General features: G+C 38.7%; 1 protein-coding gene across 9 annotated transcripts in view; it reads right to left on the reverse strand.

The window, feature by feature from the left end:
- Nucleotides 1-22,400, reverse strand: part of TCF12 (transcription factor 12) — a 101,398-nt gene that overhangs the window by 42,623 nt on the left and 36,375 nt on the right. For all 9 annotated transcript variants that reach the window (XM_053464192.1, XM_053464191.1, XM_053464199.1 and 6 more), the window contains one exon: nucleotides 2,782-2,846. In XM_053464192.1, coding sequence (XP_053320167.1) covers nucleotides 2,782-2,846 — 65 coding nt within the window. The remainder of the gene's footprint in view (nucleotides 1-2,781; nucleotides 2,847-22,400) is intronic.

Genomic DNA, 22,400 nt, shown 5'->3' on the forward strand with positions numbered 1-22,400 from the left:
CACACATTGTATAAAGTCCTGTGTTTATTTGCATCAGGCTTATTCGCGACCATCTGTCTATGGTGCTTATAGACCCATGTTCATTGAGAAGAACTTCTAACCACTTTATCACACACCTGCTACACATTCACCCAATTAATGGAGATCAATTGTTGGTTATCTTCAAGCAACACAGGTTAACATGTTGGATAATATAATTGCGTATGTGCAGTAGTCTAATGTTGGCAAAAAAGACTGCTTGCTGATGCTTACCAGTTACAAAAATAATGTTTCTGGTTTTGCTCGTTGGTCTTTCTGAAACAATACTGTCTGTTGGCAAGGTACTTTACATAAAGCAATCACCGGATGAAGATGTGATTTGGCTAGCTTGTAATTTAAGTAAGACCTGTGCAGCTTTTAGAAAAGTATGTTAAAAAAATGTAATGCCACTGTTTTATTGGACTAATTAGAATAGCCAAGTAAAGTTGAGTTCAGAAAGGCATTTTGAATGGAGCCCAGAAGCACCTTTGTGTAAACAATCACACTTATGGCTAATTCCCACCGAAGCCTCCTTGCTCTCTTGTGCCTAGAGGGACTGGACTTCACTGACGAGGACCATGAAGGCAGAGGCGTTTGTCTGGGGTTGTTGGCTCCCTTGTGAAGAGGATATTGGCCTTGCATTTTGGTTGTGAACTGCCCTTGGGGTAGAATCAGACTGATATGGTGATGGAAAATTTTCCTCTGTAATGGTACACAATAACTAAAACTGAAGATACTCCCAAGTGGGTATATTATGTAGGGCAGGTTCTTAAGGACAGCCATCCTCGGTGAGTTATCTTGCATTTAACATCTCATCAAACTCTCTGGTTTCTTAGACGCTCAACTAAACTTGTCTTTTTATGCAGACCAGAATATATGTCTTTGGGGAAGTTTAAATAAATCCCATTTGATGCTTCACGTGATCAATACAGCAAACAAAATGTTTAATTGCAGGCTGGATAATAGGAGGAAATCTTCTCACAACAATGTCTAAAAAGCACACTGCTTACTCCCGCGACAGGATTGAAAAAGTTGGGATTATTCTTTTATTATAATGTAAATCCACTTAACATTGAAATTCTATGGGTAAGCCGGCAATTATGAGCATGTTGTTTAAATGATCCAATACTAAGGATCTCATTAGATAGTGATGTGAAATACAGTTGTTACAATTTCAAGAACAAAGGAATCTTGAATGAGTAATCAATAGCAACTGGCAGAAAATGAGACGTTAATTATGATCCTCTCTAGTGTTTTGTCTCAGACAAGGTTTCATTAAATGCTTTGTGCTAACCTGTAAGCATTTCAAGTCATCCTCCGTGCGCCTGATCACATATTCATTCCTTTCCCACGTCGCTGTGTTTTTGTGTGAGGTGTTGCCTTTCGGTCAGTGTAACTGATCGCTAATAAGCCAAGAGCACATCCTCTCCCCAGCTTGAAAATGAAAACTTTCAGCAGACGCAACGATGGAAATTTGAATTATAATCTCTACCTGCTATATCGTCCAGCAAGTTTAGGATAATGACAGTCATCCATCAATTGTATCCTGTCACACTAATCAGAGTAATCTTGCTAGAAAGACAGCACGGAGACTGCTACCTAGGGTGAGATGTTTGAAGTCTGCTAAATATAACAGTAGAGTTCTGGGATTCAGGACAGCTGGAGCACATTGTCAAATGTTGGAAGGGAGGAAGCACATATTAATAGGAATCCCATTGCTATTTGTAAAATATCTACAGTATATATATGCTGCATTCTATTCCTTTAAATACTACATTTCTACTACAAATCTGGAGCTGAGTATCTCTTTTTTTAAGTTTTGCCTGCATAACTTTTGATGATATTAATAAATGTTATGATTAAATCAGAGATTATTTGGGATCAGTTTATCTGAAAGTATGAATATTATTTAACCTTTGATCAAGAAAATACTTAGCAGAAAATGTAACAGCGAATGCGATGAATCTGATCTTGAGGAAGACAGTAGAAATTTCTTTCCAAAGAGAAGGCAAATTGAATTGTGTCTGTTATCTCTTACATCATGCCAAAATGATGTAATCATCTGCGTACAAATGAGTCATCTCGCTTCAGTATTATGACAACGGAGTAACGGATAGCCTATTAAACATAATCAGCTCCAGCCATATTACTGGACATGTTGATGGATTATTCTGCCATTGAACTGTTTCTGCATTGATCCAGAATGCTAATGGTACATATATCTTTATTAATGAAAGGTGGGAAAGCAATGACAGTTAAAATAAAAGGCTGTCTTACCCATTCTTTAAGTCGAACAAGACTAACATTACTGAAAAGAGCAGTTTGTTTGGTATGCATGATACCGATTTAACCATATTACTCAGCAGGTCACACTACGGGACATCACACACATGTATAATGAAACTGGAGAACACTGTTACAATGCATGTGCCCCGCCCCCCAAAAAAATCATTGTAGAACTTACAGCAATCAGAAATTCTATACGTTTTATTGCGTGTTGTTACCAACAATGCACTGTATGTGTCACCCCAGCAAAGCCCATCAACTTAAACCAGTTAATGTCAAACTATGGGCTGAATGACATCAACTTTGTTTGAGGAGGGCTTTCAAAATGGTACCAATGGTGCATTTATCTAATGTGTTAGCGCACAGACACAGAGATAACAAGTGCACTAAACTATTGTTAAACCCAGTAGCACTTATTTTATAAGATATCCATCCATTGTGAAGCAGACTGAAAATAACACAAATTGCTGTACTTACTTGACAACCAGGCACGGCTGTGTCTCTCCCATACAGTGGGAATGGGCCTCTGTCCGATGCTTTCCCTGCAAATGAAACACAGAAATTTATTCCCAAGTCCAAGTTATTTTACTATTTGTAAAAAGGGGGTGGAATGGGTAAGAAAAGGTAGACCATATCACCCTTCTCACTGGATTCTGGATCTACAGGGAGAGAGGATGCTGTCATAACGGAGTGAACGCCAGCAAGTAATCCACATCAAGTAGTAGTATCATTTTTACCAAAACACTGCAGGACGCTGCATGCTGGGCAGCAATGGGTACTAGCTAAAATCCTAAGCACTGTACAACATTTTAGTGAAATATCTATTGATTTGTGATGCATATCATTCACGTAACAGAATGAAATGCCTGGGGTAGAAACAAATCATCAGGATACAATACCAATGGACAAAGTGGCTCCATAGAATTGATTAAACAATACCACTCGGCACATTGGGAAGTTATAATTCACAGTACACGGCCAGATTAAACATATAATAAAGTAGCCCCTCTAGCCCCTTTGTCCCAACAATCAGTGTTGGGGTCACCAACGCTGCATCCTCATCAATAAACAGCGGCACAAACCGCTACCTAGAGATTGTGCCTAGGGACGCCAGCTTCCATATATATTGTATTGAATAATGGCTGTGTAAATTATACATCCATTTAATTAATATACAGATACAATAATGCAAAGAAAGGGAGAATTGTATCATTTTTGTTAAAAAAAAATTAATAAAACCAACAAAATTAAAATTCTGAAGGTCTACCAAGAAAAAAAAAAACACATACAATTTAGAAAAAATATCATGCTTTAAACAGAGTAAAAATATTACACATAAATTAGGCAGAACAATTATCTTTTCATCATACTTCAAAGCAAAAGCTGCCACTTAGCATTTCAATCAAATAAATAATTGTACACTGAAATTTGCACCTAGCAGTTCTAAATTAAGCTAAAACCTGGAGGATTGATGCGACACAAAGTCTCTCAATCAAAGCTTAACCGTAGCAAGCACCCTTTGCCCAAAAAGGGGAGGAGGGGGGCATTTATTAAGAGATATATTGTGGCTACTGAACTAAAACCAATAGGCAATAGGTAGCCTTGGCTCGCCATCTTTATGGATCGCTTAAACTGCATTTTCTCTTTGACCTCTAAGAAACACTGAAACTACAGGTTTCCAGGCAAATGTACCATATAGGAACCCCAAACTAATGACCCCTTCACAGAAACCCCTCCTTAACATACAGCCAAAAAATATTAGTTTCACTCGCAGTGCTTAACGTATGCCAGTCATATCGACGGAGACAAAGCAATACGTAAGGCAAGGAGGACCCTGCTTGTAAGGCTTGTTCATGAAACCGTGATACACACAAACACAGGTGAGCGTTGGAACGTCAGCGAACTCACTTTACGATCATGCATCATGGAGGACGGACACAGGGAGATAAGCAGGCCTGACGTGGCAGTTTAGTATACACAGAGAAACATTATGGCTGGACTTCTACGACGTGTACTTCAAATCGCCCACAAACCCCAAGAATGTCATGCTACCCTGATGTATATTGAGAAACAGAAAAATATTGTTGCCTACAAGAGTTTTTATGAGGAACGCACATCTACAATTTTAAACCGATTTGGTCTCCTCACTGATGACTGTTGATGTAGTTAATACCATATCCAATCATACCGGCTGAAAAATGAAATGTTCTGCTGTTTTAGGATATTAATTCCAAGGAAAGGATATTTAAGTAACAGACATCAGGCTGAAAGCAAATAAGCAACTAGGCAGAATTACTTCAAGTAGCATGAATCATGCTGTTAACATTAAACAGTGTCAGCATTTCCTTTCCCTAAAAACGAGACTCGTACAGAAAATGATAAACAACTTTGGCCCAGGCGTGCAGGACTCTAAATAGGTTTCCAAACAAATATTCTTGTAACAGTAATTTATAGATATGTAAAAATTAATAAGTAGGATGATTTATGCTAGATGGGCTTGTAAGCTGGACTGGTGGAACAAACCATACAAACCGGATTTAGAACGGAAACTTTTCTTTGCTATGTGCCGATTACAGTGAAATACAGAGTCTGTGGAATCTGTTCCAACTTAAATACTCCGAGCTCTCATCTGAAGCAAGGAAAGGCCAACATATGTTTTCTGTCCTTTTCTCGTCTTGTACTAACCCCACTTTCCCATTCGCTCTTTGTCTTCCACTAACCTGATTCTCTTACACCACTAACCTCACATTCCCTCCTTTCTACAAATACACTCAATGCAGCAAATAACTGGTTAAAAAGACCAATAAAACAATCTACCACCCATTGCGTAAAGACCCATGTCCTCTGCTTCTCATTTACCACTTTCATCTTAAACACCAATTGTCTGGAGAGTCTCTTGGGTATAGAAAAGCTCAATATGACCCCAATTTCAACATAATGTGGTTTCCAGGAAAATATTCTATGCCTTGTATGCTTCCAACACAGAGTAGGGTCTTGATGTTACTCCTCAAATCCCTTTCTGGATGGAAATGCTGACCACTTGCACGTGGACAATAAACCATGAAGACGACACATGCTTATGTCACATCCCAGATCGAGTCTACTACGTTGCTCCAGTCACATGTCACCTCACATTACACAGAGCAGCACAACGTTAACACTGCAGTTAGAAGATGGTTAAGTGACAAAATAAAAAATGTGTATTAAAAAAATGGGAAAATAGAAAGATAGTAAACAGGATATTTAGCTTTTTGTGATAAAAAAAAACAAAAAAAAAAAACATGGTAATTCAAAAAAATGTTAGAAAGCATAGATAAGAACAAGAGATAAGGAGAGGGGACTGGAGATGTATTCCTGATAACACAAGAATGCAGATGTTTAGACTGTGTAGATAAGGATATATTTGGAAAGCTGATATTTATTATATCTTATCTTTAGAGTCAGTGGATAAGTTATTTATCTGCTATCTCGGGCTTCTGAAAAAAAGCAAAAAACTATTTAGAGGTACTGCATTCCATTAAAATAACCCTGGTTATTGAAGGGCCAAGTTAAGGCACCTGGTTCAAGCCAACGCTTTGTGAAATTTACAACCAACTCACAGCTGGACGGAAAACAGCGGCTCTTAGGTATTGCCAAAGAAAAGAACCTGGGCAAAAAAATTGTTCATAACCTACAAAAGCCTAATTTACCATTGATGCCAATGCTTTGTTGTTAAATCTCTGCACTGCTGGACTCCCTTGAACAGTAATGTCGTGCATTTGGGGAGTTTTCTTCATTTTAACAAAGGTTCCAAATTTCATGTATTATAGAGCAGTGCTGCCTACCTTTTGAAATGTGGAATGCAACGTACCATTAGGAAGAAGAACCTGGTTAGGTATGTAATGGATTGCGACTTACTTTTTCCTCACACAAGCTACCCCAGTATATGGAAAATTGTAGGACAATGTGATACAAAATATATAGCAACCCTTGCGAATTGCAGTTGTCTTTCCATAATGCTGCCTAGTTTGTGTCCATTTTCCATGGACCACACAGACATCCTCCGTAATCTAAAAAGCATTATAAAAGTACCAATTCATTTTCATTTGTAAAGGTAGTAGAAAAGAGTATTTAATAAATAAATATATATATATATATGTTTTATAAAAAGAAATCTATTTAAATTTGGTTTCATTAGGTGGTCACAGATTAAAATAATTCCAGTCACAATAAAATGACCTATAATTTTTGCTGTTTCATTAATCACTGCTTTGTTATAGCAACATTTAGTTTAAACGATCGCTCACGAATGCGGACATCAGAGGCAGGGTCATTCCTTGTACTAATCACCCTCCCTTACCAAGGCAGTCTCAAACAACCAACAACAATCAACAACTTAGCAGAGGGGGTGTAATAATGTGAAAGACATGGACGGCAGCTCGCAGTGCTATACAGCAAAGGTAGATTCCCAATAAGGAGCTTCTCATTTTAATGCGTAAACCCATTTATCCATGTTTAGTGGGTACATAGAACTATGATATCTGTGAGTTTGGCCAAAAGTTATCTCCTGCAGGCCAAGAAAGTGGCGCACAGGGGAACAATCCAAACGCATAGACAGGATTCTGATGAACCAGTTTGCAAGTGAAAAAATACCAAAAAAAAACAAGTACGTAAACACAGAGGATTATGGGGGCTACACATTGAGAGGGTGCAGTGTGTGTATAATCACGAGCTTAGCATTGAGAAATACTACCGGTAATATGTTTTTGATGACACTGGTGCACCACGGATACAATCTTTCTCATCTCCATTTTGTTAGCATCTCATTGGCTCATGGAATTTACTAATATTTCTGCATCCTGTTGCAAACATGCGCAATAAGCTTTTGTCTACGTTACATGTAACCTATAATTGAAGATTTGTTAACATACAAGAAACCAAATCTAACCAAAACGTAAATAACAAAAATCTTTTTTGTAATATATTTAATATGAATGCCTTCCTTCTTTTATTCATAACAATTTAATCATTACTGGCAAGGGCCTGTGCCAAACATGCTGCTGGCTACAGTGAAAATGTTTAAATATCAACAATAAGCACAGCTGCTGGACTTGCAGCACCCACCTCCTATTCTCCCCGTGCCAAATTACTCACTCGACTATGAACGATGAGGCAGCAACGTACGAAAATGCCAAGCGCAAGTGAGATTAGTGATAAAGCAAAGGATCCCCGCAGAGGTCAGTGATTAGCAGGTCCCTAGATGTAATCACTCTTCTAACCTAGTCTTTATCTCATTGAGTTCACAATCACAGCCCAGTACAGTCATTCTGAGAAGGGCATTGGGGCCGTCAGCTCCCAATCAATACTCTTTGAGGCTTGGCGAGTCAAGCCAGTGAAGCCTGGATAAGTCTAACTACTTCTGGAACTATCTGAAGTAGATGTTCGGTGACTAAAATATGGCATTGCTAAATTTAGAGGGAAAGCCTACTCTCACATGAAAGAAAGCAAATTGTAAGTGACAAAAACCCTAGAGAATGATGAGACATGGAATTTCAAGCTGTCATTGTAAAACTCATAATGATGGAATGAAGAAACTTTAAAGCATTGTGCATGAATGGCATGAAGAAAGAAGTAAGCTTTTCTCAAAACCAAATGTATTGGGTTTCCTGACTCGTCTGTGTTATTCAAGAAAGCAAAATACCTTGAAGGGATATGGAAATATTACAAGACATATTAAACATGCACACTCTGGTATGACAGAAAGTACTTTTTGCCACAGGTCATGTAACATCAAGGACAAGTAGATCATTTCAGCACATTGCACATTGTTTTATGGACAAATACCCAAATCTATTAAAAAAAAGGAGATAAAAAAGTAAGCGATGTCCGATAGGCACCCTGACCGGCCTGCTGCTATAAAGCTTCATACACAACAAACTGGGATGCATTACCTTTTTCAACAATTTGAGCTACACCCATGACCCTGTCTCGGGTTCACCACTTTCCCTTCCTTGGACCACTTTTTATAGGTACTGACCACTGCAGACCTGGAACACCCCACAAGAGCTGCAGTTTTGGAGAAGCCATGACCCAGTCTTCTAGCCATCACAAGGTGGCCCTTGTCAAAGATCCTTATGCTTGTATGTTTTTTCTGCTTCTAACACAAACTTTGAGTGTTAAATGATCACTTGCTGCCTAATATATCCCACCCACTGACAGGTGCCATGATAACAAGAGTTACCCAGAATTAACAAATCTGGTCATTTAAGGTTCCAAGCATTCAGGCTAAATAAGCTATAAAAAACAGACAGACAAACCAACAAGAATGGCTTCCCGACAAAACCAAAATGCTGAATGGGAAGAGGATATTCTACAAGCTGATTTGCTTCAACAAAATTGTAAGCAAAAGCATGCATCCTGGCCATGTTATCTGACACTAGAATATATTAACTACTATCTAATCTAGGTCAAAACTAAAACTGATGTCTGTTAATAACATCTCTACATTTCTACATTTGACATTTCCTCATGTCAAAAGGGTTAAAGTGATGACTGACAGCTTCAGTGTAGGCTATTAATTGGTTACTAATGGCTAAGATGCCTGAAGCTTTTAAAATTAATGGACAGTTAATGTACTCTTCAACATGATTGTTTGATTAAACATTTGTGCGTGAGATACGTGGAAACTGAACCTTTCAAACATTCACGTGCACAGTGTTTTAAAAAGGCTCATCTTGATATACAGCCATTGCGAAAAGCCTCAGAGAGAGATGCTCACAGCATCTATTTAAAGAATGTCTTCGGAAGTCACTGATGCATTATACAGGGAACTGTTCATTTCCCACGTGAGTAGAATATCCATTCTTTGACTCACAGTTTCCATTCATCAGGAGAATCCTAGGGGTTGATGGCAAATCCATCTGTAGCTTGTGTATTCTCCGACAGGCATGTGTATAACAAGATCATGCTCTGAGCAGTATAGAAATGATTTCATGTTAAGGGGAACTGCCACCTTCACAGCTTTTACCATGATTTATTCAAACTACCTGTAGCTGGCGCGTTTCGGTTTTTCACCTGTATAACTGCGTTGGGGGAAACTGAAGTACATAAAACGAGTTCTTCTGGTGTGTGCTACGCAGAGGAACTATAATTCTAAAATGCAATGCGTGTTAACACTTTCAGTGACGGGTTGGGAACATTTTTCAATAAGGAGGGTTGGGCCAGCTTTGTGTAGTTTTGCTATAGTTATACGTGGGTGGTAAAGAGCTTGCACTTTGTTTAGGGAAAGCTATATACTATCTTCTTTCAGGACAAGTTAAAGGCACAACCTCCACTGTTCCCCTGAATACTTTAACATGCTTTCTTCAAAATCACCCACTCGATCTAGAAGCTGCAGCTTCCTTCCTCCTGCTCAGTCCAAAGAATTCTTGCCGCTGATTGGCAGCTTAAAGCAGCCAATAACTAGCGGGAAAATCTTTCCATTGAAATCAGCTGGAGTGCTTTCAGCACACTGCACAGGGGTGCGCACTGGAGCTGATCGGCAGTAACCGCGCATGCCAACATGTTCAGCCAGGCACATCTACTGCATGGAAAATTTCTAGGTGACAGGGGAGGTTTCTGCAATTTGCATGGAAATGTAATGTATCAAAGTGCACATGATAGCTGGAGTGTCACTTTAAGCTATTCATAGATAAATACGGTAGTTTAGGTCATGGTGGGGACGTCTGTGTAAGTCTGTGTCAGTAACAAACAGAGAGAGGATAGAGAGAGAAAAGAAAAGAAATAGCAGCTCTAAGAGAACACCAGGGAGTGTATTCCCAATTAACAACAAGAAATTAAATTACAACAATGTAAAACTGGTGCGAGAACTTAATTGATAAACAGTGAAATACATTTTTCTTTTTTAAATTACATAAAATTTGAATTCAAAGATGATACACCCATGAAACAACTTTCATAGCATTCCACAATATTTTAAAAACAACACTCCAAATATTTTCACATCTGTACAGATGCTTCTACCCCGCAAGATTTCATTGGACTCCAATGTGAAAAGCACTAATATTCAAAAATATTGCGCAACGCTATAAGAGTGTTTCATGGATGTATCATCATTGTATTAAAATTAGACATTTTAACTGTATTCCACTGTTTATCGATTGAGCGCTTGAACCAATCTTGCATTACCTAGCTTAACTGTACAAATAGAAAGAGGTAAGAAAAAAGGCAGCCATTTCCGTTAAAACAGCGAGCCTGTAAAAGTAAATTAACTGTTACATGGTAACTTGTCCCCTTGAGTAAACACTGGTTTTCTGTTTGTCTTACTTTTTATTTCAAGCATTTTCTAGGTGCCAAACCTAATAAGCACTGTTCAGCAGAAGTACCATTTTACAATGTGTAAATCCAAAGACTGAAGTGAATTAAATATATCTATATATATATATAGATATATAGATATATATATATATATATCTATATATATATATATATATATATATATATATATATATATATATATATATATAAACCACCCCAAATTTTAATAGCTAATTTGATGTGAGTTTTTGTACTACCTTAAAAAAGCCTAATTAGAAAGGCAAAAGAAAAGTAGCTGTTTTATGTAACGTAAATCCATCTGGATGTTTTCTGCATCCTATACTATAAACCTATGATCCCCAACCCAAGTGAGTTATAGTAAAGCTGCAGGCACAATCATCTCCATATAGCACAATCCATTATCCCTGTCAAGTTAATGTTCCATGTTCAGCCATATGGCACGGGTGCATATTCAACAAAGGAAATTCCTTAAACTTGTTATAATCAGCACTCGCAGTCATCCAAAAAAACTGACATAAACAGCTTTATTGTGTTTTGTGCATCTCGGTTAATATCCATGACAAAAACAGGAAGCCGGGCAGGAAAAGGAGGAGGAGGAAAGCGGGGGAGCTGTAATACGAGGCAGATATTGCGCGCTTATAATTAGCCAACGGTCTCCCAAGCAAGTGATTTTCAATTACAATAAACAAGGAGCAGACAATGCAGGGTCCAGTGCATTTCCCAACAGTTTATCGTTTGGGTTATGTCACCAGAATATTAAAAGCTTCAGGGAAATTGGGAATATTTAAAGAAATGTTACTGCCATCATCAGTTTAGACGCACTGATGCGGAAATTCTAGTGTTACGTCGATATAAACACCAATGTAAAAGTATTAATGAGCCCTGGGGTTGCTCATGTTTTCTTAAATTCTAGTCTGTCTATTTTGGGTAAAAATAAATGAAAACACGGCAAACATTTTTTTTTTTAATCTTAGAGGCACACTGTAAGCAACCCCGAAAAGAGAACTATAAAGGCCTTATTTAACCTGGGATGGTATAATAAGTCACAAGCGGGTCATTTAGACAGGTGTCTTCTATATATGCTACGCTTTGTGTAAAGAGTATACATGGTATGATAAACTTTGACAGACACAAACCAAAACACATTAGAAGACCCTGTTTGCACACAATCAATAATGCTTAAGTAACAAGATCCTGAAGAAGGTTTGGAAGGTTCTTACAGCTGAATTTTTTTTTTTTTTTAAATCAGGCTTGCAAAATATTATAAAATCTAGATATAAATATATTTTATTAGAAAGCGTAAAAAAATAATACAGCATATAGGCGTTTTAAAGCTCTATTGAGAGAGTAACTAGATGCCGGTTAAAGCATAAATCCACCTGCTTATTTATGATGATTAACCTTCTAGAACGTGACACTTTATATGTGGCGAAGATCTCCCGACCTGTATGTATGTGCATGTGTGTAAATCAAGTGATTAGCCGAGGGCTCGTAAAAATAAAAATGATTTCTGTAGCCCGGACAAGATTTTGGGGGTCTGCTAACTTTTTTATTTCCATTTGCAAGTAGGCCTTATGGATCAAGAGAGGTTAACCCTCGGGCGTGAGCCTATAATATCTGGCACAAGCCATCACAGAAAGATTCGGTCAAGGTACAAGTAGAGCAGAACTTCCATTCGGCCCCTGCAGTGACAACAATAAAACGCTGAGAAAACACACTAACAAATCCTGAACTCAGCATCAATTTCTGTTAATTACAGCCTTGTCAGCATCGTGATTATTCAAACAGCTCATGCAAATGTTAATGAGTCCTTATTTGCATATTTATTTTTTTTCTTTGTTGAAATGTCATTGATTATTACATTCTACAATGATGAATGCAGTCACTGATGTGCTCTGATATGTAATTAGTCATTAGGTGCAATGAATAGATCAATTATGAAAAGGGACCGAGATTAAGAAATATCAAACAACACTGCTCAATACAACCGTAATGTACTTATTCATACATTAAACACATGCATTCTCGTGTAAAAAATAAAATAAAATCCAGTAGTGAGAGTACCAGATTTATAAATATTCCAATAAATGAAGACATACATTCATCGCATGCCACAGGCCTGCACTTTACATCATCACCCTTGCTTCGCTTTGGCCCAAAGGATTTTCTTCTAGGTCTTTCCAGCTTTTGGTTGCTAACTACAGATCCCTTGCGGAAAAGAAATATGTTTAATCCTTGCTCTGAGCAGGAAAGACTTGTACAGCTTTCTTAACTGCTAGCTTTTGCTATCCAGCAAGCACTTGCTATTCGCCGTGGAAAAATAGAAGGAAAAAAAAAAAACACATTACTGCAGAGCAGATGGGAACATTCCACATGACCAAACCAATCAATCACCTCGGTGGGGCGCAGGTGCAGCACAGCCGTGTAGCAACACACCATTTCACAGTCTATCGGGCACAAACACATGGTCACCAATCAATGGCACCCTAAGGACCTCGGAGGGGGGAGGCTCTCTCGAGTCTTACTGGTCCATGCCTGATGACTTCATAATCACACATCATTTCATTCACTGGAGGATACAAACTAGCATTCTAATAACCTTCCACTAAAAACGGTCATGTTGTGCATATTAATAGAGTACTGTTTATTGGGGAGAAAAACTGACTTTTTGCTGCAGTTGAAGCATAGCGTGCAAGCCAGAGACAACCTGAAGCTAGAAAACTTCCTTGTATCGAAGGAAGGATATTCCATTCAGGCTGAGATCAATGATTACATTATTCATTGTGTCACATCAAAGACTTGCTGTACACATATATTTCAAAGAAGCACTGCTGAACAATAGGAAGAAGGCTAGATAAAGATGAGAGCCGACGGGAATTATGGCAAAATTGTGATTTGTCTTTTGCTGCATTATATAATAGACTATAAAGATGTTTAGTAAAAAAAAATCCTAAAACAAACAGTATAAAGGGACAAATTTCAAGCTTAAATCCGGCATATTTTGACATCCAGATTGAGTCTGATGTAAAAATAAAATACAATATATATTTAAATAAAAACATACTGTACATACACACTATACATACACATATGACGTGAGCACCACACACTTCAATTTTAAAATAAAGGCATTTGGTAAAATGCTGACAATATTTTTTTAACTTCAAATTATATAAAGTAGCAAGTTCTACATTTACAAGCAACCAATGAGTTTAAAGAAGTTGCCTTTAAAGCCTCCTTCAACCGTGCGGCTCCAATTTCAATTTATAAATAGCCAACAGTGTGAAACGCACAATTAATCATAATCTGATTTAACATATCAAAAAAAGAAAAAAATAAGAAAAAAAAACCAAAACGATTTTTTCCTGACTGCTCTACAGATCACATTTTGCCTGATTTCATAAACCAATTATGAAGTGAGAAAAGTGCATATTCCTGCGATGGTTTGAGTTTTAGTAATGCTCTACCATAAAAATAATAAAACCGCGTATATATATCAATAGATGGAGCTGTAGGTCTGTGTGATCATTTTTAGTAAATGAGATTACTTTGGAAAGAGCCTAAATACATTTTAAACTAGTGGACTTAGAGGTTACGCTCCAACATCCATCAGTAACTGTGGGGTCCTGAGCAGGCCGTGTGCCCATTCTCCTCTCTGTTATGTGACAAGGGCAGTTAATACGCCACCCGACAGCCATATTTGTATGTTTTATCCTCACAGATTTTCCTTATTCAGACCGTCCCCACCCGAGGTAGCCCATCACAAAGCAGTAACATAAGGAGGTGGATTGTGGTGCGATAGTGCTTAAAACAAATTAAACACTGAAACTACCATCATCTTAAAGTAGAAGCCAATAACATATAGCCATAGTTTTATTCTTTTTATTATTACTAGTTTTGTTTTAATTGGACCTTTATTTTGTTTTAAATGCCTCATTTCCTTTTGCAAAACAATTCAGATAATAACAATGTTTATAACTGCATATTTCTCCACAGGCTGACATACATCAGTAAAATGCCAATAAAGGCAAAGTGTTCCAACACCAAAATATGTGTGAGTATATATACATAATATATATATATATACATAATATATATACATAATATATATATATATATATACATAATATATATACATAATATATATATATATACATAATATATATATATATATATATATATAAATGACCGCCTTAACAAATGCTTTATTTTTCACTGTTGAATTAAGTCACTGAGTTTGTTCTTCTTTCTTCTGTTGGGCTACTACACCGAGGCTTAGTGGCTCCCGTGGAGTTCTGCATCCACTACATTTTTTCTAGCTAGCAGTGTTATAGGTATTTTGTAGCAATCCGGGGCCAAGTATGAAACGGCTTCCCAAGTAGTGAGGCACTGCTTTTCAAAAAATGACTCACCGTTAGTGATGAGAGGCACACACTCATGTCACACTAATAGAATCCCCAAAAGTAACAGAAGTGAGTCATACTCGTAGGTTTTGTGACTATATACATGAGCAAGTGCACTGAAGAAATAAAACGCTTCTGGCTGATCAACCCATTGCCAGGAAAAATGACATACAAGAAGTGACAAGAAGAGAAGTCACCCTTTGGGAATCGAGTTCTTCTGAGAGGGCATATATTACTCAATAAAGCTTCCAGAAAAGGGAAAACAGCGACCTTTCTATGAAATGACAAAACCATGAGATGCTTTCAAACAAAGGTTAGTTGAAAGGTACCATAAACACATAATATTGTTATAACAGCTGCAATTTTAAGTATCCCACAAATGTTGCGGCCAGTTAAACAGGTATTCCAAAAATGTCTGACGCAGGTTAATGGTCCTGCACTCGTAAGACAACAATTGTTTTGGGGCGTCTGTTTAGGGCATGTTTAAATAGATAGGTTTGTTCACGAAAGGCAGAGTTGTGTTTCGGCTCTTTGACTTTCCATTTCAAAGGGCCGAGTTCCTCCTGCAAGAATTTATAATTCAAGGAGTAGGGGGCTTTGAAATTCCCCTGATTTAACTATACATTATGCGGGGCCAGGAAATATCCTTCACTGCGTGCTTAGCCCTTTTACTTGATGGAAATCATGAGAGCCACCAGTTGGCTGGCCCTTAGTTAATGCAGATACCTCCTTATTTACTGAACAAATGTGTTTTCTTTGGTTACTTCATTAAAAGGTGGCAACGATATCACAATGCACAAAGTAAGAAACACTGCTGATTTAAAAAAACAAACAAAAACACGGGCAACAGATTTTTCAGTAATAATAATAATAATAATAAACACAATGCAATGATGCCGTCTTGCAAAAGACCCATTACCAACCCTATAAAAGATACAGATATAAAGTATTGGGTAATGACTGGCTTCTAGTGTTTCATAGCATTTCATATGTAAGTTTAAATGAGGCAGTAATGTTTAAAAAAAACAAGGAAAAAAAACCCCTACCATCTAAGGTTTATATGACTGGTTCAAATTTGTTTTCAGATTACTGCAAAAGCTCTTTAGATTTCTCATAATCCCATTTTAATCCTGTGGGCTTCAATGGGTTAAATTTAGGATTTTGAGAGGCCGGGTGAATTGCGCACCACAGCTTTGAATTCTCAAACACTGTTTATTGCCACATACATGCAAGGATTCTACATCCTACACAAAATATACATTTTCTTTGATATCTACTAATAAGAATAATGTGATGTAATAATAAAGCAATAAAGGACACCACACATTTCTTTCAAATACGTACAAATTAGGCTTCATGTAAGAGCTTGATTATTTGTGAACGTAACGCAGACCATTTGGTGCCCCATACACACCATGCAGCTTGTGCAGCGTACAGATTCCCTTGGAAGGAGCGTATTCATGCTAAGCACCTATCTGGGGAGATACAAGGCTTCCCGGACGAGCAGGAGCACCATGTACGAGGGATGACGAGCTGCAGAGGATTGCCTAAAGCAGCTAGGTTTTAAAAGTAAGCAAAATGAAAGCTATGGAATATGTTTGATGTGTTCACATACGTCACAGCTTGATTAAACAGCCTTTGCATACACAGGTTAGGCAATTGAAAGATGTATTTAACCCTTCTGTTTCCACCCCTCTTTTCACTCGGACTCGCAGGGATCAGGCAGAAGGGCTCTGCGTCACCGCTTTATTAATAACCTACGAATGATGAGCGACAGGGGAATCAGATACCCCTCCAGGGTATATTGGTCAGGAAAACAGTTGTATTGGGGGAAAGGGCCTGATGGACCATTCTTAGATGATGTAGATGTCCTGATGGTGCTTCAACACGTGTAAACACTTGGGTGCTGAACGGGAAAGATTTGTAAAAGCTATGATGCACACATACGGATAATTTCTCTAACAATCCAATTCCTATGTTTGTCAGTATTGGAGGGGGGTCTTGCATTTCACCCTCCTACTCAACACTTTTTGGAGGCCTGGATGGGCCTTGATAGGCCATAAAAGATGTTGGGTGGCCTTTGAACACATGCTTTGTATATTGCTCATGTTCTGTGTATTTTCTGCTCCCCAACTTCTGTAAAAGTTTAATAAAAATGTTGAGCAAAAAAACTGCAGTCCCATAACATCGACCAAAACTGCAGTTTTAAACTAAAATATAATTTAATAAAAGAGGAAAAATACTGAATAGTGTGTGTGGCATAAAGCACGGTTATTAACCTGTAAACGTAGCACAATTTGACTTTGGACTGCGTTTCTTTTCCTCTTGTAATTAATGAATCATTTTATGTATTTCTTCCTCTCTAGGAAGTTCAAGCTGCTCTTTCCCCTGGAGAAATATGGCTCTTGGATTGTTTTACAGGAGCGGTGTTCCAGCATTTCAAGCTCTGAGAGATTTATAGAGGATAGAGCCAAAGATTTATGGAGGAACGGCAGATAAGGAAAGCAAACAAAACACAAAGAAAGTAGTTACAAGAAGACAGCGATACATGCTTTTGTATAAAACTGTCACTATACATTACTAAATCGTGTACCGCGTTTATCCTACAGCTCAAGTCTGAGTTCCCTTTAAACGTGCCAATAGCGTGCCAATGCTTACAGCTTATTTAGCATCCAAAACGCTAAATAAAAAAAAACATCACCTAGTTAAAACTATTTGCGCTCTTTGACACAGTGGAGCGACCAGACATGGATTCACATTGCTCCAGGGATTGATATGAAGAGCAGGCAGTAACCCAAAATAGTTTTACACAAAAGTAATGCTGGAAACCCATGAATATGATGGTACATGATCTTCCCACTTACACATACAATACATATGATATATATACATACATGCTCACTCGTGTGTATATTTATGATCTCTATGTCAAGCAGGCTATATACAAAGTCAGGGTAGCAGTCTGGAAACCAATAAAAAAGGACCAATAGCATATTCTACTGTTAAAATATTTTGAACTCAAAACACCAAGGGTAATGTGGACAAAATGTATCTTTCATGAACATAAAGAAACAGGAACTTTGTTTTGGGAGGCAATCAAACAATACAAAGGGAATTGATCCAGCGCAATGCTTTAACAGCTCGCCAACTGGGCCCTCTCTACCCAAAGCATCGGTTTGTCTTAGCCCGCCAGTTCTAGCTTTGTCATTCCCCTTGAATATATGTATTGTACGAAGCGCAAATGGTTGGCACTGTATTAACAAACCTAATAATAAAAATATCTAAAAAAAAAATTATTTCTCAGCAACTGGGAACTGCTGTGAGATTTCACGCTGGAGTACGTCAGGGTAGAAATTAAATAAAAATGGCCGATTTCCAATGAAGTGGATTTTAAACCACAGATGGGGGGGGTGTTGTGGTAATGAATCAAATGCCCTTCTCTTTGTTCCTTTCTTTAACAATCACAAAAGGATTTCTTTTTTGTTTTTTATTAGCTGTATTGATTTGCCAGGAGACTGAGCTTGTTCCAGAGTCTAGGAAAAATAAATCACAAGAGGGATTGGGAAGAGCTGCGAACACCAATGAAGCTCACACTCTCCATGCTGCCAACCTGTATTTTGGTCCAAGAAATATCATCTTTAATAGAATGAGGCCAATTAAAACTGCCGTCTCAGTCGAATAGGGGATGAGCCTGTTCGTTTAGTGCAATAGAAGCCAAGCGGACTTGGTACGATGAAACACGCAGTTTACTTCCACCATCTACTAAAGAAGATTAAACATGACACGTTTTCGAATGTAATACGAACGTGAAACCAAGCCACAGAATGTACACGACTGGATCGTTCAATATAACTTAACCTGAAGAGTATTGGAGCGCCAAAGCAAGGCGTGCTGGTCTCGGCATCGGAGAACGGGTTAAATGCCTCTGCCCAGTCGTAACACAAAGCATTAAAAATGAAGCAGCAAATATACAATCACACCTGGCAATACGCTATGAATCCTTCAGCACCCGTACAAACTCATGTTTTCTTAATGCAGCAGGCTGCTTGCACATTTGGTTTTCATTTCCAGCATGAATCTCCAAAGATATGGCTGTAGACGTCTAACAGCTGGACACCTACAGAGAGTGTTAGCAAATATTTCTGCGCATATTTTGACAGCTAACAATCTCTAAAGGGAAGAGTGGGATTAACATCAGATACATCGCTCTGTGCCAGAGAGACGCGAAGCATGCCATGCCTATTTCCAAAAAAGCCAGTATGATTGCTCAGCCATGTGTAAGAAAACCTTGTGCCGCTCACTAAAATAACGACTGCATTTGGCGGCGAACTCATCGGGATGTTCCTACCAACGTTATTTGAGATTGAGTTTAGGACTGTGCACCATACCAATGGAAAGGAGAGGAAGGGGGGCGATAAGCAAAATAAGTGACCGGACGTAGCGTAAACTTTCCACTGAAGATTAGGGAAGAATAAAGTGAAGCTTTCTACCCTTGTGCACAATCTCCCCTAGGGAGTGGTATCACGTTTGACCCCAGCAGTGACCAGCCCCTGCCCTTGTGCCAGTGAATGGGAAGGGAGTGCAGGGGGACTGTGAACTCGATTCATGGAGAAAATCATTTCCAAATGGCAAAGCTACTGAGTGTTTCTGTCAAAAATCTCACTTCTCTAATGTGTTTGAGTCTGTCCACAGCTCCAGGTAATGATGGCCTATGCGTGGCACTGAAGAACAGTCTTGTCGGTTTTGTGACATGCCTGTTCCTTTGGCTGAGAAGTATGTTGACAGCAGCCTCCCCATGCTCTATACCGTGTTAGTATTAAATCCAGTGCACTGCAGGCGTCCTTCCTAGAATCGGACCCCCCAGCAACGTGAACCCTCAATATACATTACATTTATTTGTATAGCGCCAGCAGGCCCCGTAGCGCTGTTACAATAAGAGGTAGCCAAAATAAATCATTTCAATTGTTGGCACAGAAGGAAGAGAGAGCCCTGCTCTTGTGAGCTTACAATCTAGTCGATTCATATTACTAGTTCATATATTCTGTATTAACGTAAAAAGTGGAATTTACAGTTTTCGTCATGGCTGCAACAGATTGGTTTATTACATTTAGGGTTTTTTTTTTAAATTAAATTCTTTTAAAAGTAGCAGTTTCGTGCAGACAAATTTACTTGGCAATTTAAGAGCGAACAACAATGATGTAGGATTTCATGTCCTGTTAAAAGTTCCCAAGGGAGGCGGAGGGGGGGATATACTCTTAAAAATTGAAAGCGCTGCGGCAAAGCAACAAAATAATCCAATAACAGGCATTGTTATTTTTTTTCTTTCGCATAATCTGTTTGCAATAACAATTGTTTTAATTACTAGGCAGGTCGCTAAGCAACGGCCTTAGGGACAGTTAAATCACTAGCATCAAAATAAAAACATGCCCCTCCTATCGCTTTACAAAGCACATCGAGCTCAGACGGGAGATCCGACGGGGGGGGGGGTTAGTACAGCTACCCGACTTATAAGACGCACACATGCTTCCGGGGGGCTTCTCACCTAAGGTAACATCACGCGACCTCCTCCTAAATGTTAATCGAACTCTGCGACATAAACAGTAAGTGTGGAAAATAAAAGGATTTGCAGAAACATGTAAACACAAGCATTGCTGCTATACTTTATATAGTGATTGTGGTTTTGCGAGAGCGCTTGGTACCCAGAAACCCGCAAACAGAGGTTGCTGAAAGCGTATGATTACAGAATAGGAGGGAGGGAGAGAGGATTGTCAGTAACTCCTCTGTCGTGTAACGCACACCTGCTCTCGTCCCCACCTCGCTTCACCGGGTGGAGGGCAGCAAAGATGGCCTACTGAGATGCATCTTCCGAGCAGCTGCACCGCAGATTAGCCGCGCGGCACCTGTGACCCGCAAACACTCATTTCAGAGCATTCTCCGCCACATCAAAGTCAAGGCAAATCCCAGCGCAGCGACAATGTTCAGGGGGAATACCTCAACTAGAGCTGCTCGCCAAACTCACAAAATAACACACGCAATATAGCGTATTTGCTCGATTATAAGATGACCCTGATTATGATCTGATCTGGATATTAATTTAGGAAAAATAAGCCTGAATATAAGACGACTCTCGAGGGAAAAAGTTTTATTACTTTTTTTATATTTACTATTTTTTCATATTTAATAAAAGCTATGATTGAGAAAAATATTTTTTTTTGTTTTTATTTCCTTTTATTTGCACATCTACCCCCAGGCTTGCCACTCTGCCCCCAGAAATGCCCTATACCCTCCTATTTGCCACTCTGCCTCCAGAATTGCCTTTTAACCCCCTATGTGCCACTCTGGCATATAGGGGGTTAAAAGGCATATCATGGAAATAGCATCTGCATGGATTCTGTCACTTGATACATTGATAAAACACCAAACCAGATTATCTCATTACAGAGGATCTGAGAACTATTCTGCTGCATCTATCATCTCCCCCACCCCTGATCACGGGATATGTACCTCTCCATACCAAGCCAGTGCAAACCCTCACAACTGGAACTACACCATGACTTCTTTGTGAAAACAGCACTTGTTTATGTTAAAGGTTTATTCTACATGAACTCCTTGGCTGCTGTTTCACCGACTTCAATGGGAGTGCAAGAAGTTTACATACGAAAGCTTTCTAGTTTCAGTAGCCAGGTGGACTGAAACGAGATAAAAGTAACCCCATACACATTAACCCCAATAACTAAAAGAATGCATGCACCCACACAAAATAAAAGTGTGATTTGTGGACTGCACTGTTTCTACAGATACAGGGCTGGAAACCATTTGTCAACGAACAAAATCTTTGGTGGAACAGCGGTGTGGTGACTGGGCACGGGGTGTTTGCCAGTCAGTCAGCGGGCAAACATTGAACAGCTGTACAAAACAGTTGCATAGGTGACTAATAGATCAAAGCTCAAAGAAGTGGAGAAGAGAAACATATTAATACGGACAGCGATGGGAGACCTATTACTAGCAGTAAGAAACAACATCAACAGTCACGTATCCCTAAAAGTTTACAGCCAAAAACATTGTGATTAAAAGGAATTAAGTATTTCTATGGAAACAGAACTATAATTCTGTCAGCTGTACACTTCAATGACTGATGTCAGAGCTGAAATTCCAAGTGTGTATCTGCCTAGTAAGAGAGTCTAATGACACAACATAAAGACACTGGCACGGAACAGAGGGATTTATCATTCATACACAACAGTGCCCAGTGTGAACACGCTGAATAGTGTACACAACATAACATCATGAATAGGTCACACACTGCTCAATTCACCTCCCTTCTGGGTCACACAATGCTTAACACACCGCACCGCTGTTCATTTCCTACACCATGTA

This window comes from Spea bombifrons, chromosome 4 (assembly GCF_027358695.1).
Source record: "Spea bombifrons isolate aSpeBom1 chromosome 4, aSpeBom1.2.pri, whole genome shotgun sequence".
In the NCBI taxonomy this organism is placed as follows: Eukaryota; Metazoa; Chordata; class Amphibia; order Anura; family Pelobatidae; genus Spea; species Spea bombifrons.